The 14,253-nt window shown below is 62.0% G+C and overlaps 1 protein-coding gene across 4 annotated transcripts in view; it reads left to right on the top strand.

Annotated features, from left to right (window-relative positions):
* Positions 1–1,770: 1,770 nt before the first annotated feature.
* Positions 1,771–14,253, top strand: part of UVSSA (UV stimulated scaffold protein A) — a 29,904-nt gene continuing 17,421 nt past the window's right edge. Inside the window, exons 1-8 of one of the 4 annotated variants that reach the window (XM_064488907.1) lie at positions 1,771–1,923; positions 2,794–2,893; positions 3,926–4,256; positions 5,013–5,133; positions 6,053–6,166; positions 6,879–6,991; positions 7,089–7,217; positions 13,987–14,095. In XM_064488907.1, coding sequence (XP_064344977.1) covers positions 1,836–1,923; positions 2,794–2,893; positions 3,926–4,256; positions 5,013–5,133; positions 6,053–6,166; positions 6,879–6,991; positions 7,089–7,217; positions 13,987–14,095 — 1,105 coding nt within the window. In that variant the 5' untranslated portion in view covers positions 1,771–1,835. Of the gene's footprint in view, positions 1,924–2,793; positions 2,894–3,925; positions 4,257–5,012; positions 5,134–5,839; positions 6,167–6,878; positions 6,992–7,088; positions 7,218–13,986; positions 14,096–14,253 lie in introns of all 4 variants that reach the window. The other 3 variants (XM_064488896.1, XM_031439030.2, XM_064488903.1) reach the window with 3 other exon arrangements.

Raw genomic sequence — 14,253 nt, 5'->3', positions numbered from 1 at the left:
TCGCTCAGGCAGTGCGGGACAGGAGGCTGGCCTGGACCACGCAAGCCCCACAGGCAACTTGGGCAGTGCAGGAGGGAACAAGGGAACGGACAGCTCTCTAGGAATTCTGGGGCAATGGGCTGGGGAGGGAAGTTGGATAAAAAAGGTTTTGTTAGGACAGAAGCAGCGCTGTTGAGCTGATGGGAAATGTAATTACACTGTAGGGGGAATTACACAAGAAAGGGGAACTGCTGATGGGTGCCTGGAGCCGGGCTCACAGGGAGGGCTGGCGGCCTGGGTCCATGTGGCTTCCCTCTTTCTGAAGAGCTACTCACAGATCTAATCCACATGCCACAAGAGCCACCCTTCAGAACGCACAACTCAATGTTCCAGCCTGGTGATGAGGTTGCACAGCTCTGTCTAATTCCAGCTCACGCTGTCACCCCGACAGAATTCCTGTGCCATCAGCAGCCCCATCCCTTCCCTCTCTGCCCCTGGCAACCACAAGTCTGCTTTGGAGTTGACTTTTCCAGACGTTTTGTGTATGTGGAATCACAACACTTGGCCTTTTTGACCACCTTCTCTCACTTAGGGTCGTGTTTCTGAAGTCCATCCACGTCCGTTTTAAGGCTGCAGACAGTCGCGTTTGTTCACCATTGTCTGCTGATGGACACTGAGCTGTTTCCACTCAGCAGTGCCTCTACGGCCACGGCGTCCACACTTTGGGGTGGGCCTGTCTTTGGTGCCCTCACCCCTCTCTGCCCCTACCCCAGGCCCTAAGAGAACATCCAGCCTGCCCCCTGACACCTGCTGGTGCTGCCCCGTGTACACTAATGCTCCCTGGCCTCCTCGCTGGGTCAAGCCAGACCTTCCTGGGGGAGGGCAGGGGCAAGGGCTGGAGGAGGAGGGGTGAGGGCACAAGCTGGGTTGGGGCACCCAGCCTGTGTCAAGACCCCGAAGCTGCAGCACTGAGCAGGACGTGAGAGGAGGGCTAGCCGGGCTGCGTGGCTGTGAGGCCCCTGGGGCTGTGTTGGGGCAGGTGCTCTGAGCCGGGGAGGTGGCGGGCAGAGCCCCAAGGGGCGGTGAGGGGTAAATATTTCATGACGGCCCGGCTGCCAGTGGGTCTGCCTGAAGGAAGTTCATGTGCCGGGGAACACTTGGTGCACGCGTCCAGGCGGCTGGACCGTGGGTGCCACCTGGGGGCCCTGGCTGTGCGAGGAGCAGACGCCCAGCCCGTGTCCCGCCTCCGGGACGCTGGCCACAGGCAGGCGGGAGGTGAGCCAGGGGAGGGTCCCTGCGCTGACGTCAGACCTGGGAAGTGGACCGCGCAGGTGACGCTCGAGCCGACAGCGGGGGAGCAACCCTTCGAGAAGCGCCGGGGGCACCTGCCGAGACCCCCCGCCCGATCCCGTCCTCCAGGCGGCGCGTGGGCCCAGGTTTCCGGCGTCCCCGGAGAAACGCGCAGAGGCGCCCACCCAGGAGTCCAGTCGCAGGGGCCGGGCGCTGGGAACGCAAACCTGCCCCTCACCAACGCGGCCGCGCCACAAAGGCGAAGCGCGCACCCCTCGGGCCGGCCCCGCCCCGTCACCCGCGCCCGCGGCTCCTTTAAGGACTTGCTGCGCCCGCCCGCCTCCTTTTTCTCGCGCGTCGCCCTCCCCGACTGCCCCGCCCGCGCCGGGAGCGCGCCTTGCGTCACCGCGCAGACCTCGGCCTCGACCCCGCGTCCGCGCCTCCGGGTCAGGGCCAGCCACTGGTGGAGGAGCTCGAGGGGCACGTGATAGGAGGTGGGCGGGGACTCCTACGGAAGGGGCAGGCCGAGGTTTAAGTGGCCGCGTCGCCCGGGCCAGAGCGAGCCAATGACCGTAGGGATCTGGGGGCACGTGACGGCGGCGGGCCCTTCGCCGGAAGGGCGGGGCGAGGCGGAGGCGAGCGGCCGGGTCGCCGGTAGGTGCCGAGGTGGCCGCGCCGCCGGGCGGTGGTCGCGTTGCGGGGCCGGAGAGGCGGGGTCGGAGGCGAGCGCTCTCTCCAGGGCGCCCCCTTCGTCCTTCCCCCGGGACGCCCCCTCTCCCCTCTCCCAGGGCGCCCCTCCTCCGTCCCGCGGGGCCGGCCGCGCCCCGGTCTCAGGGACGCGGGCCGAGTCGACCCTGACGGGTCCGTGGGCGGCGAGGGCGGCGGGAGCGCTCCAGTTGCCGATCGTGTGCTGAGCCGGCGTCGGCGGTGAACGTTGCGGTCAACGAGCACGCCTGTGCGCACTGGCCCAGCTCCTCCTTCCACCCGGTGAAGCCGAGCTCTGCAGCCGGCCCGGCGTCCTCGCCGCCCCCGGCTCGGTTGGCGCCGAGCGGCGCGGCCCCTCCTTCCCGCCACCGCACCTGCCTCTAGGAGGCTCTCCGTGCGCAGGTCCAGTCGCAGCATCTCGCCCTGCGGTCCGGAGGCCGCCTCGTGGCCTGTGTCGAGCAGTAGTGCCGGCGGGGAAGGTGCGGCCGTCCTGGGAAAGCGAGCTTGGTGTCACTTGGACAGCCTCTTCCCTTGGCCTCGCGGAGCCTGCCGCGCCTGTGTGGCGTGGCCCTCCAGAGCTCACGTTCTGTTGTTGCCCTTTCCTTTTTTTTCCTGATGACCACCGAAGAGGCCTCGTTGGCCTGGCCCGGACTCTCACCCTGAATTGTATTTCAGCCCTCAGGGGTCATCTCACAGAGGCCAGGGCGTGAGGACCCCAGCCTGGCACCCACGCCCCAACGCCAGCACACAGTGCAGCCCAGCAAACGTTTGCTAATAAAGCTGAGGTGGTTATTTAGCGTTTGCATTACGTGTTTCTAGATATGGATCAAAAACTCTCAGAGTTGGTAGAAGAGCTCACAACTTCAGGGGAACCCCAACTGAATCCTGAAAAAATGAAGGAACTGAAGAAAATTTGCAAGTATGTCTTATAAAGTCCAACGTTTCACGGTGACTGGCTGGCTGAGCACATCCGTGACAGCCCTGGGAGACTGTGGGGCTTCCCCTGGGGGGTCAACGCGCCCCTGCCTGCCCCCACGCTCCCCCCTCTGCTGGGAAAGACCAGCATAGGACACACATACGACGCTTCCCCAGAGCCAGCAGCGCCCAGCCCCTGCAGGCGGTCGTGTTTTGGGCAGTGGTCCCAGGGTGGGGGAGAACACATTCAGGCTGTGGTGATGTCTGTTTTCTGTGTGTGTGTGTCCTTGAGCGCTCCTGTGTGACTTGTAGGTTGGCACGTGTCTTTCTCTTTATTGTTGGAATATGTGGGGGGTACGTGGGGGGAGGCAGGTTAGAGGTCACAGGAGCCGGGCTCCGCAGGGCCTGTCTGTCTGTCCTTAGAAGGCGTCCGTCTCTTCCACTGCTGAGAGCCTCTCAGACTTTGGGAACTTAAGCTGAGGAGGTTTACTGATTATCCTTGTGGTGTATTTACGAAACAGGAGAACTTAAGAAGTGATTACATCTTGATGCAAAGATTTTAGCTCATATCAGGTTTTGCTGCGTGCTCTGGAAAGTCCCCCAACAGCAGGGCTTATGGGGGACAGCTAGGAAGAAGGGCAACAGGAGAGGCAGGGTGCACACCAGCCCTGCCAGGGCCACTCTCAGAGGCCCACAGAGCTTCCCAGGGGGCTGGGAGGTGTGGCCAACCTCTACTAGCCATGAGCGAAGGGGTGTGGCTGGGTCCCAGTGAAACCAGGAGCACTCACACTGAACTTCACATAGTTTTCACTTGCCACAAAGTGTTATTCTGCTGATGTAATCAGAGTAAAAACCACTCTTGGCTGGTGGGCCATACAGAAGAAGGCTGGGCCAGATTTGGCCCAAGGACAGTAGATGGTCCATTCTGCTTAGGAAAAAGAGGAAAGGGTTGTGAGAGGGCCTGCATCCCTCCCACTTGTGGAGCCAACTTGTCCCCGAGCGTCAGGCGCTCGGTGAGGACGACTTCTGTCCCCAGGTCTTCCGAGGAGCAGCTCAGCCACGCCTACCACCTGCTGATGGCCCAGCTGAGCCAGGAGCACGCCCAGGTCCGCCTCTCCGCCTTCCAGGCTGTGGACGAGCTCTTCACCAGGTCTCACCAGTTCAGGATGCTGGTCGTTTCCAACTTCCAGGAGTTCCTGGAGCTTACGCTGGGCACAGACCACGAGCGGCCGCTGCCGCCGCCCCGGGAGGTGGCGCAGAGGCTGAGGCGGGCCGCCACCCGGGCCGTCCGCAGCTGGAGCGAGACGTACGGCGCAGCCTATAAGAAGCTGGCCCTGGGCTTTCACTTCCTACAGCACAACAAGCAGGTGGGCCGGCCCCGCGCTCCGCTGCTCTGCCCGGGCGGGGAGACCTGCCTGGGCCCTGAGCCTGTGTCCCCTGCGCCAGCCTGGCAGTGACCAGCAGGGCGGTTGGGGGTGGGGCTCCCAGGACTGGAGAAGCAGCTTTGCCTGTGGGTGGAGCTGAGCCTTGGGACCTGTTTTCCACCAAAAGGTGAAAAAAGAGGATGAGAGTCCGCTGCGCAGACGCAGCCCTTCGCTGCGTCTCCTGCACTTGGGGGGCCGTGCTGCACTGTGACTTCCTGTGTGGGTCCACTGAGGGCTCTGGCCGGCGTTGGGTGGACGAAACGCCCCCCCCACCGGGGACCGGCTTCAGCCACCCTCCCCCAGCTGCCTGGCCTGCTCTTGGCCTGAGGGCGCTGCCTTCCCGTCGCTCCTCTGGGGTGCACTCTTGGGTGCTGTTCTCAGGCCCGTGGTTGCGGGCCGGCAGCCTCCCCTCCCGCTAATTGGAGTGAGTTTGCCGCCTTGCCACCCACAGCATACTTGGGGGCTGGAGAGCTTTTTTACCTCTTACTTTGCTAGGAAACACCACTGGTTGTGTTTTTAACAGATGTTAAACGTCAGAGTTGAATTTTAAGAGTTTTATACTTTAAAACACTGTACGTGAACTCGAGATCCGTAGAGTTTCTGGCCAGATGTTAGTGTGTCTTTTCTGAGGCCCTTTCTTGACTCTTGTTTCCTTTGGGTCCTTTGTCGTCAGGTCTAACCTTTATCGACACTTCTCAGGTGGATTTCCAAGATGTGAACGCCAGGACCCTGGCAGAGAGAAAGCGAGAAGAGGAGAAACGGCACCGCTTGGAGCGGATCTACAGGGAACGATCTGAGCGGGCGGCCAGGGAGATGGAAGGTGAGAGGTCGGCCTAGGGGTGCCCCACCCACTGCCACACCTTCCTAGGCGGTGCTTGCAAGCCTGCTTCCAGCTTCCATCCTCCCATCCGGCCTGTTCCTGGCGAGGGTAGGGGGCAGAGCTCAGGGCTTGAGGGATGGGGTGGAGGGAGGGGCCCCTGCAGGCCATCCACGCCTCTCCTGCGGCTCCTGGCGGTCACACTTGGGAAGTGCACCCCTCCGTGGTCTGAATCTCCAGGTCCATCTCATGGTGTCTTTGGTCTTGCCAGCTTCCTTCCCAAGCCCCCACCATTTGCCTCTGGCAGCCGGTTCTTCCTGTGAGGGGCAGCCAGGGTGTGAGCAGCTTGGGAGGTGGCCTGGGTGAAGGCACTTCCCAAAGCCTGGCCTCAGGAAGGCTGCAAGGCAGGGAGAGCTGGTCCACCCTGGGGAAGTCCCGGGCGAGAAGCGGTCAGGGTGGGATGGCGGAGGTGTGCTTGGGCTCGGGGGAGGCCCTGGCCACTCCCTTCCGCTGGTTCCGCCCTGGCAGCCTCTAGCTGGGTGTCCACAGATGCGCCACCAGCCCCGTCACAGCTTAGGTCAGCGCCTGAAAGTGGTAATCCAGCATGTCGCAGAGAATGGCTTTGCTGCGGCCAAGTGGGCGGTCTCGAGCTGGTCACCCAGGGGCCCTCCCTTTGACGGCCCTGCTCACCATGTTTCTATCCTACCAGAAATGTCTGGGGAAATCCACAGCTGCCTCACGGAGGTGGAGAGCTGCTTCCAGCTGCTCGTGCCATTTGACCTTGACCCAAGCCCAGGGGCCGCTTTGCCCGCCATGGCCTCCACTGTGGCCTCAGCTGTGGCCCGGGAGGGTCCCCACGACCTTGAGGATGAGGAGCAGCCCTGCTGCAGCAAGGCCCTGGCTGCCTGTGCCCCCCTCCCAGGAGCTGTTGGTGTGGAGGGGCCCTCGGAGGACGAGGACAGCGACCAGGAGGGGTTCGTGCGGTGCCATGGGCTGGGCTCCCACAAGTACACGCTGGACGTGGAGCTCTCCTCAGGTAACGTCTCTCTTGTCCTCCACCCAGGCTGCGCTCACACCATGCCTCCTTGGCTCCGGATCCCTGGCTTCTCAGGGCCGGGAGGCAAGGGGTGAAGGAGGGGTGGGGGTGACTCAAAGCTTGGGAGTCCTGTGCCCTAGGCCCTCGTTGTGACACAGTCCTGGCCATGATGGCAGGCCTGACTCTCCGAGTGATGGAGGCCCTGGAAAGGGGTCAAAGAGTGGCTGGAGGAAGACATGATTGAGAAACAGCCTCTTGCCACTCGTGGTTCGCTGGTGCGTGGGGTGTGGGTGGGGCTGGAGGGCAGCAGGGCTCTGTAGCTGTGGAAATACCTGTCTCCCTCAGGCACCTTGAACCCTATAAGCACTAAGGAGCTTACTGCCATGTGGCTGGGGGCTGGGGACGCAGCTGGCTCGCAGGAGGTGGGGGGCCCGGGTGCAGATCACTGGGATGGTGGGGCTTGGAGGGGGGGCCTGGGGCCAAGGGGCGGGTGGGGCCTTCATCCTGAGAGCAGTGCAGGGAAGGTCCCTGGTCTGCCCAATGTGTGAGAAGGCATTGGGGTCAAGGCAGCGAATCTCTTTCTGGGGCCAGATCTGGGGTCCCGGGCAACGTGTGGCCGGATGGGGTGTGGGGCAATATGGTGGCCCTGTCTGAGGTGCCCAGGTGCCTACCCAGGTAGTGGTGGTCCTGGTGACCCACATATGTGTTGCAGACAGCCTGAGGGTGCGTGAGGACGAGGACAACTTTGCCGTCATCCAGGCAGCCCGGGATGCTCTGAGGCTCATCCAGAACAAGTTCCTGCCGGCTGTGTGCTCCTGGGTCCAGGTGAGGCGTGTCCCCCAGCTCAGGCCAGGTTTGGGGGTAGGGGCAGCTTCGGGGAGGGAGGGCACCTGGCCCGCCGAGTGACACCCCGTTCTTGCAGCTGTTCACCCGCACGGGGACCCATGGTGGGCACTTGGAGGGAGCCATTGACCTAAAGGCGGAGCTGGAAACTGCCCTGAGGCGGTCCCGTGAGCTGGACATCTCACCCGAGGTGGGCTGCAGGAGGCAGGTGAGTGCCGCCAGCCGGCCGCGGGGACCGCAGGGGCCCTCCTCTCTCACCCTAGCTCAGCCTTCTAAGGAAGCAGACGTCCCTGGGGGCTAGGCGTGTTCTGGTTTCTTCCTCACTGGGGCCTGACTTCCCCAAGTGGGAGCTCTGAACTAAGGGACCAGAGACCACAGCCAGGCCCTCCCCGTGGACGCAGGGGCTGGGATGGGGTCTGAGCAGGCGGGGCAGTGAGGGGAAGGGGCGAGTTGGGTGGAGGCCTTAAGGGGGAAGATCAGTAGCGAGCTTCAGGCTGGAGGTCCTTCTGTCTGCGTTGTGGCTGAAGCTGCCTGCGGGGTTCAGAGTCAGGACGTCTCCCTCCTGGCTTATGCAGAGGCCCAGGGCGAGTGAGCTGGGTGGATGTGGGGACTGGTGCCCATTTTGGGGGGCGGGGGGAGGAGCTCTAGGCCAGACATCTGCTGGGCGTGTGGCGCTGCCTCTGAGGCCCTGCATGGTTCGGGAAGGGGGAGGCCCTCTGCTGGCTGTGTCCCCAGCGAGGCAGGGCGCGTGGAGAGACCTGTGGGCCTGATGCAGGGGCCCTGAGGGCTGGGCAGGGGTGAAGCCACTTGCTCTGGGACACTGGGTGCCTGTGCATCCAGGCCCCTCCTGTTGGCTCACGCCAGGACCTGGACTTGTGTGTTCGAAAGGGACCCTGAGAGAGCTGGGTCCTCCGAGGTGTCCCTGGGGGTGCTACCTGGAGGGAGCAGCCACAGATGGAGCCCATCAGCCTCTGGTCGGAAGCCAGGAATCAGACGTCAGTGCACCCACACGGTAGGGCCACCCCAACCCTGAACTGGGGGAGGCGCCTGAGTGAGAGGAGGGGTCAGGAGGAGGCCCTGAGAGGGGAGGGCACCGTTCCCGTTGAGGGAAAGATGGAGTTCGAAGCCCCTCGGATTTGGAGTGGGAGTGGTTGGCACCCCGAGCCTGGCTCCGAGTCCTCGCTGCTGGGGGTTAGGGTTAGGGTTAGGGTTCGGCATGGGTCCTGTGGGAGCGACGAGCCGCTGTCCGCCTACACTTGCAGGTGTACGGCCCCCGGGGGCCGCCAGGGGGCGACCCTGCCTTTCTCCCGAGCCGCGTGGGCGCGGGCAGTCAGCGTGGCGGCTGTGGACTAAACAGGAAATAAGTTAGTTCTGTGAATTTCGACCAAGTTTCTTGTTTTACAACGAAGAGAGTGTTTTCTGGTTGGGGGAGGAGGACTGCCCCGGCCAGCATGGCCTGGCAGGTCGGGGTACTTTACTTCTGAGCCTCGGCGGACGCCAGGTTGCCGTGCCGGGCGGGGTGCCGGGCGGGAGGCCGGGCGGGAGGCCGGGCGGGAGGCCGGGCGCCTGAGCGCAGCCCCAGAGCCGCAGGCCGCCGGCCGGCTCCGCGGGGCGACTGCGCGCGGCCCCCGTCAGGCTCCGCGCGCTGGTTCCCGGAGCCGCGCTGCCCCCCGCCGGCGGCTGCGGGGACCCGTCGCCCGCGTGGCGGCTGGGCGGCTGGGCGGCTGAGGGGCTCCGCAGGCCCGCTGCCCAGAATAGACACGGCGGCGGCGGTATCTGCGCATCTGCGCCCGCGCCGCGCGCCGCGGGTGTGAGATTTATCGACCAGCGTCCCTGGCTGGTTTCCCCGTGAACCGTCCGCGGTCTGACTCCTCCCCCTGCCGCTTCCCCACTTGGCTCGGCGTCCTTCGGACCTGCCGGCAGAGCGGGGAGCGCTGATCAGCAGCGTGTGGTCCAGGATTTTGGAGCCGGACGAGCGTGTGACGCCTGGACCGCGGTGTGACGGCCCTGCGCACACAGGCGGCCCCGTGGCGCCGAAGGCGTGGGGCGTGCTCTCCCCGCGGCCTCCTGCCGACGTGCCTTTTTTTACGATTCCCCTTTTCTGTCTTTGGTGCCTTGCTTTCTACACTGTTTTCCTTCTGACTTAGGTGTTTTGTCCTTAAAGAACATTTAAGCCAGTTTTAGTGTGTGTGACTGCTTGTTTTATGGAGGGTCTGCCCAGCGCCCTGTGGACGTGGTGGGGGATAAATCTTCACCAGGTCAATACGGAGCACTGGTTGGTGGATTTAGTTTCCAGCCCCACTGTTAGAGGAGACGTGTAGTGATCGGAGGCTGCTATGTTCATTAAACTGATAAAAATCCTTTCAAAGCTTTTTAATTGCCTGCTGTTTAATTACAGAGCAAAGACCACTTACTTCATATCGTGTAGTTAACGAAATATTAGTCTCCCACCAACCAGTAAGTCAGAAAAAAAATCTGAGCGCCAGTCTGTTCAAGCTGTCGGCGGCATGGGCGTTTTGCTCGCTGGGCTACACGTTTCCACGCCGCGCTGCCTGCATGGACGCCCCTTCTCACTAGCTGGGCTAGCGTGGCAGCCGCGTAGTTTTTAGCTCAGGCACACCCTCACTCTCTGCAAAAGCAGACAGAGCTTGAGCCTCTGGACTCTGGGAGAGGTCTTTCTGTTGTTTGCCTGCTGCCTTTAGGACCACCTCCCAACCCATGCACCTGGGCGGTGCGTGGGGTCCACCACCAGCACGAGGTGGAAGCAAGGCAGCTCCCGCACATTGGACACATTTCTGACTGCTGGGGCCAAGTGCTGGCAGCCTGCAGATGAAAAGGAGAGCGGGAACCCAGGGAATGAAATGTTGACCCATCGGGCACCCAGAGAGGCAGGGAAGCTAAATCAGCCAACCGACCGGCAGGACCTTGTACTGAGCAGGGCCAGTAAACAACCTTCCTGGTGACGCGCTCCCTCCATCACCTTCACACTGAAGGCTGCACTTGAGGGCTGGAGCTGGGGGAGGGGTCTGCCCGTGTTCTCCGGCTGAGCTCTCAGCTGCTGGGGACCACCCTCTCCACCCGCAGCCCCTGCGTGCTTCCTGCCCACAGCGTATCCGCCCAGCATCCTCCAGGATGGCCCTCTCCTCTGAACCTGTTCACATGTGGTTCCCATAATCGCAAAATCAGGCCTGTGGGGAGATTCTGTTCTCACCCGCATTTTACAGATGAGAAGACTGAGTCTGGGGGAGTTTGTGAACCTTCCCGCTGAGGCCAGGCTGCCACACCAGGAATCCTAGGAGGTCTAGCTGTGGAGGAGGGCATGGTAGTCGTTGGGGCAGCAACCAGGGCTGAGAGCCAGCCCCGCAGGATGTGGTGTCGGTTACAGGAGGTGCAGGCAGTGCCCCCGCTCTGCATCCACTCACACTGGCAGCACTGAGGCCGCATCTTATGGGAATCCAGCCGTGAGGCCTGGTGGGGGCACCCGGGGAGAGGGAGCTGCTCATTTGGGTGCAGCACAGACTCAGGCCACCCAGCCTCGGCCTAGAAACAGACGTCCAGACGTCCAGTTGACCCAGAGCGGCAGCGGCCTCCTTGTGCACCGCCGAGCAGCTCCCAGGGCTTGGCTTGTTCAAGCCTCACTCCCGCTATGACGGCCACTCTGGGCCGGGTGCCTGGCTGCCCTGGATCCCAGACCCCCGTGTGTGCTGTCCCCAGTGCCTGCGTGGCCACCTCCATCCTCTGCCCTCTGAGGTGCGCCCACTGCAGAGATGCACATGAGATACTGGCTGGGCTGGGCGATTTGCACGGCCTTCCAGGGAGGGCATTAGCATATAAATAGCAGCCGTGGCGACGACCACCACAGCTGAGCACGTTTAATTTTTAGTTTATAAGATAGAATGGGGTTTTAAATGCGTTGCCATCAAGCCGCGGAGACAAATGCAGCTTTGAGCTTACTTGTCTGAGGAGGCCTTACATCATTTTTTTAAAAAAAGGGAAACAGACACACATAAAACTGAACAAAAGTGATTTCTTGGGTGGAAAACAATAGAGATGGCGCCCCGAGTTAATCAGGTTGCGCGGGATTTGTTTAGTGGTCCAGCCATGTCTTGGTCTGCCCCGGCCTGCAGACTCTTCCCAGCCTCCTCCGGTAATTAGCATCCCGCTACCTGCTTCCGTAAACTGATTACATTGTATATTTTAGCCGTTCTGTTGCCTGTTTAATTATGATCACAGAACCTCATTTTTCTAAATCCTTTTAACTGTGGGTGAGAGTCCATTTGAATGAAACCGGACGGAGGCCTGGGGCCGCCTCTGGAGGCCTCAGTCCAGGGGGCTGGCCTCTCCCAGAGCCTCCGGCCCCCAGGCCCCAAGGTCTTCACCTGTTAGGGAGGTGGGCGAAGGCCCTGGGTGGGTGGGCTTGGTGGGGCCTCTGGGCCCCCAGGTGAGGGGCGGGGCTGGTTTCCCCAGCGTATTCTGTGATGTTTCATCAGGACTGGGAAGCCCAGCTCCCAGCAGACGGCTCCTGAGAACAGTTAGTCTGACCCCACGCTAAAAGCTGCCCACCTTCACCGATTCCTCCTCGGGCCGGTGACCTCCTTCCCAGCTCCTGGCAGTGTCCACACGCCCCTGCTCTGCCCCCAGCGTCTCCCTACCCGCACCCAGTGCTGCCTTTTGACCCAGTCTGTGCCCTTGAACCTTGAGGGAATTGCCACCACACTGCCCTGGAGCCCTGGGCGGGCCCTTCAGTGTGCTCGGTGGAGTCTTCCCTGCGGCCTCAGTTTCTCCAGCCACATGCTCCTCCAGAGCCTGGGAGGCCTGTCTGGCCTGGCTGGTGGGTTGCTTCCTCCCTCTGAACAGGCACTTGGTTGCCCGGCGTCGCGGCCACAGGACACCTGTGCCTCCAGACACCAGGTGCTGCTGCCCTTTTCCCTCGGTTCGTGCGTTCAAGCTTGAGTGCAGTGTTAGCAATGAAGTCCCTGCTTCTGTGTTGCCATCGTTTGAGGGGTCACCCCAGCTGCCAAGGAGCAGGAGATGCGAGTGTGGGAGTGATCACCGCAGTGGCGCCTGCTTGGGAGCCCTGGGGTTGTTCCCAGCAGAGCTGTGCCTGGGGGCCGGACCAGGGACCAGGCGACAGTGGGCCTGACAGCCCTTCTGGACACGTGTGCGGCCTCGTCAGCACTAATTTAAGAACAAGGGAGCTGGGGCTCTGTATTTAATCACAGGGATAAACAACTTTGGTTGGGGGGAAAGAAGGTATAATTCCTGATAGTTAGCAGAGCAGCTGAGTATTTTGGGGGAAATGAAAATTCAATAAAAGTCCTTGGGGAAATTCCAGGGTGTGGGCAATAAGCATAGTATTTTATGAAAACAACCCCCATATTTAAAAGCTGGCACTGTATGTTATGCATTGTAGCACCCAGTCCACAGCTACCTTTTAGAAAATTAAAACACATAAATTCTGTTTAGTGTTTGATACGCGCTGCACAAGCCAGGACCGTAATGCCCGAAAACCTTGGGCTGCTCTCCACCTTTCATAAATTCCTGGGTAGATTCTATACAAAAATAATTTTCAGGTCCGCGGCTCATTGTTATTCAAACGTGATTGATCGTCGCCATTTGCCCGGCTCGGGAGTTAAGTGCCCCTGTCATTTCCAAAGAGTATAATTGGGACGTTTCACAGGTCAGCGGCGGAGACAGGCTTCCCTTTTGATCAGTGTTAGACTGATAACAAAAATTACAGTTTCCAGTGATTAATGTCTCCGTTCTTCCCAGACGCACCACGAGCCGTGCGAGCACAGTGCATTTGCATCTGATTAGGGCAGCTCCTCCGTGGCTTCCTGGGTCCCTGGGTCCCGGGTTGGCAGGCGGCGTGCTAGCCAGGCCTGGGCTGGTGGCCGCCCCTGGCCCTGCAGTGACGGTCGGCGGGGGCGGTGCCTGCTGGCCTCCTCCCTGGGGGTCAGCGGGCCCAGGCGGCCACCTCGGGCCTCCGAGCCACAGCGTGAGGTGGACTGTAGGAGGGGATGTGTGCATCAGAGGGTTACAGCCGCAGTTGGTATGGACTCGGCAGGGGTCACCTCTCTGGGTATTTCTTTGGGGTGGGTTCTTGGGGCAGAAGCCCCTACTGGTCTGAGTGGGCCAGAGGCAGAAAGGGGCCCCAAGTGTTTCAGGTGGGGTTGGCCATAGGGCAGGGCTCCCAGTGCCTTCCTGCTCTGGAAAGACAGGTCCCTGTGGGGGTTGCTGAGAATGTGGGGCGAGAGGGCTGGGGAGCAGGAGGCTGAGCTGGCCCAGAGGGGTGCCATGCGTCAGGGTCTGAGCAGGGAGGGCTGCTGACACGTGATTCCCGTTCTACACGGCCCTGGTGCCTGATGAGTGTGTGTGGCCATCGGTTGCCCTGCCCTTTGGGGGCCCTCTGCCCCCATAAGGTAAGCCCTTCATGCTCAGGGTCCCTGCTGCAACCCCAGCAAGCAGATGGGGGCAGAGGGCGGAGAAGTTCCAGGGCCCTGGGCTGGGGGCAGGGGCTCTCTCAGGCCTCTGGGCCCCCCAGGGGTGGCACAGGTGCCCATGTCTTGCCAAGTGGGCGGGGAGGGCAGCCTTGTCTGGAGAAAGCTTTTGCTTGGTGGCTTTTTAACAAGTCATTTTAGGGACAGAATATTCCAGAAGTGCTGTGGTCACACCGGCACCAGCAGAGGCCCAGGTGGACAGGACGCAGTGCCTTGGCCTGGCTGGAGCTAGAAGGAGGGCCAGCAACTCAGGCCCTGCCATTACCCCGGGCTCTAGGGGGCTGAGGCTGTCCCCTCCGTGCATTTCAAGGGGACAGCTGGCGGAGGATTTAGGCAGGGAGCAGGCGGGAGATGACCATAGGCGCATCCCTCGTGGTCGATGCTAAACCCCAGCCTGGAGGAAATACACAGGGGCAGGACTAGGGGTCCTGGGGTTCTGCCTGTGGTTCCTTCACACAGATCTGGGGATTTCCACAGAAGGCGGCCCCCGGGGACGAGGACCAGGACGAGGATGAGGACTTCGTGGAGGTCCCGGAGAAGGAGGGGTATGAGCCTTGCATCCCTGAGCACCTGCGGCCTGAGTACGGTGAGCGGCCAGAGGGGCCTGGGGGGCGTGAGCTCACCTCCGGTCCAGGGCCCGCCGAGTGGGAAGCAGGCTCCGGGTCGTACTGGGCACTCCAGGCTGTGCCTCATGGTCCTGAGGTTCCCCGTGGTCCCGCCTGGCAACCCTGCAGAGCTGCTTTT

Source organism: Camelus dromedarius, chromosome 1 (genome assembly GCF_036321535.1).
Source record: "Camelus dromedarius isolate mCamDro1 chromosome 1, mCamDro1.pat, whole genome shotgun sequence".
In the NCBI taxonomy this organism is placed as follows: Eukaryota; Metazoa; Chordata; class Mammalia; order Artiodactyla; family Camelidae; genus Camelus; species Camelus dromedarius.
The sequence above is the reverse complement of the archived record's forward strand: the minus strand, read 5'-3'. Positions and strand labels throughout refer to the sequence as shown.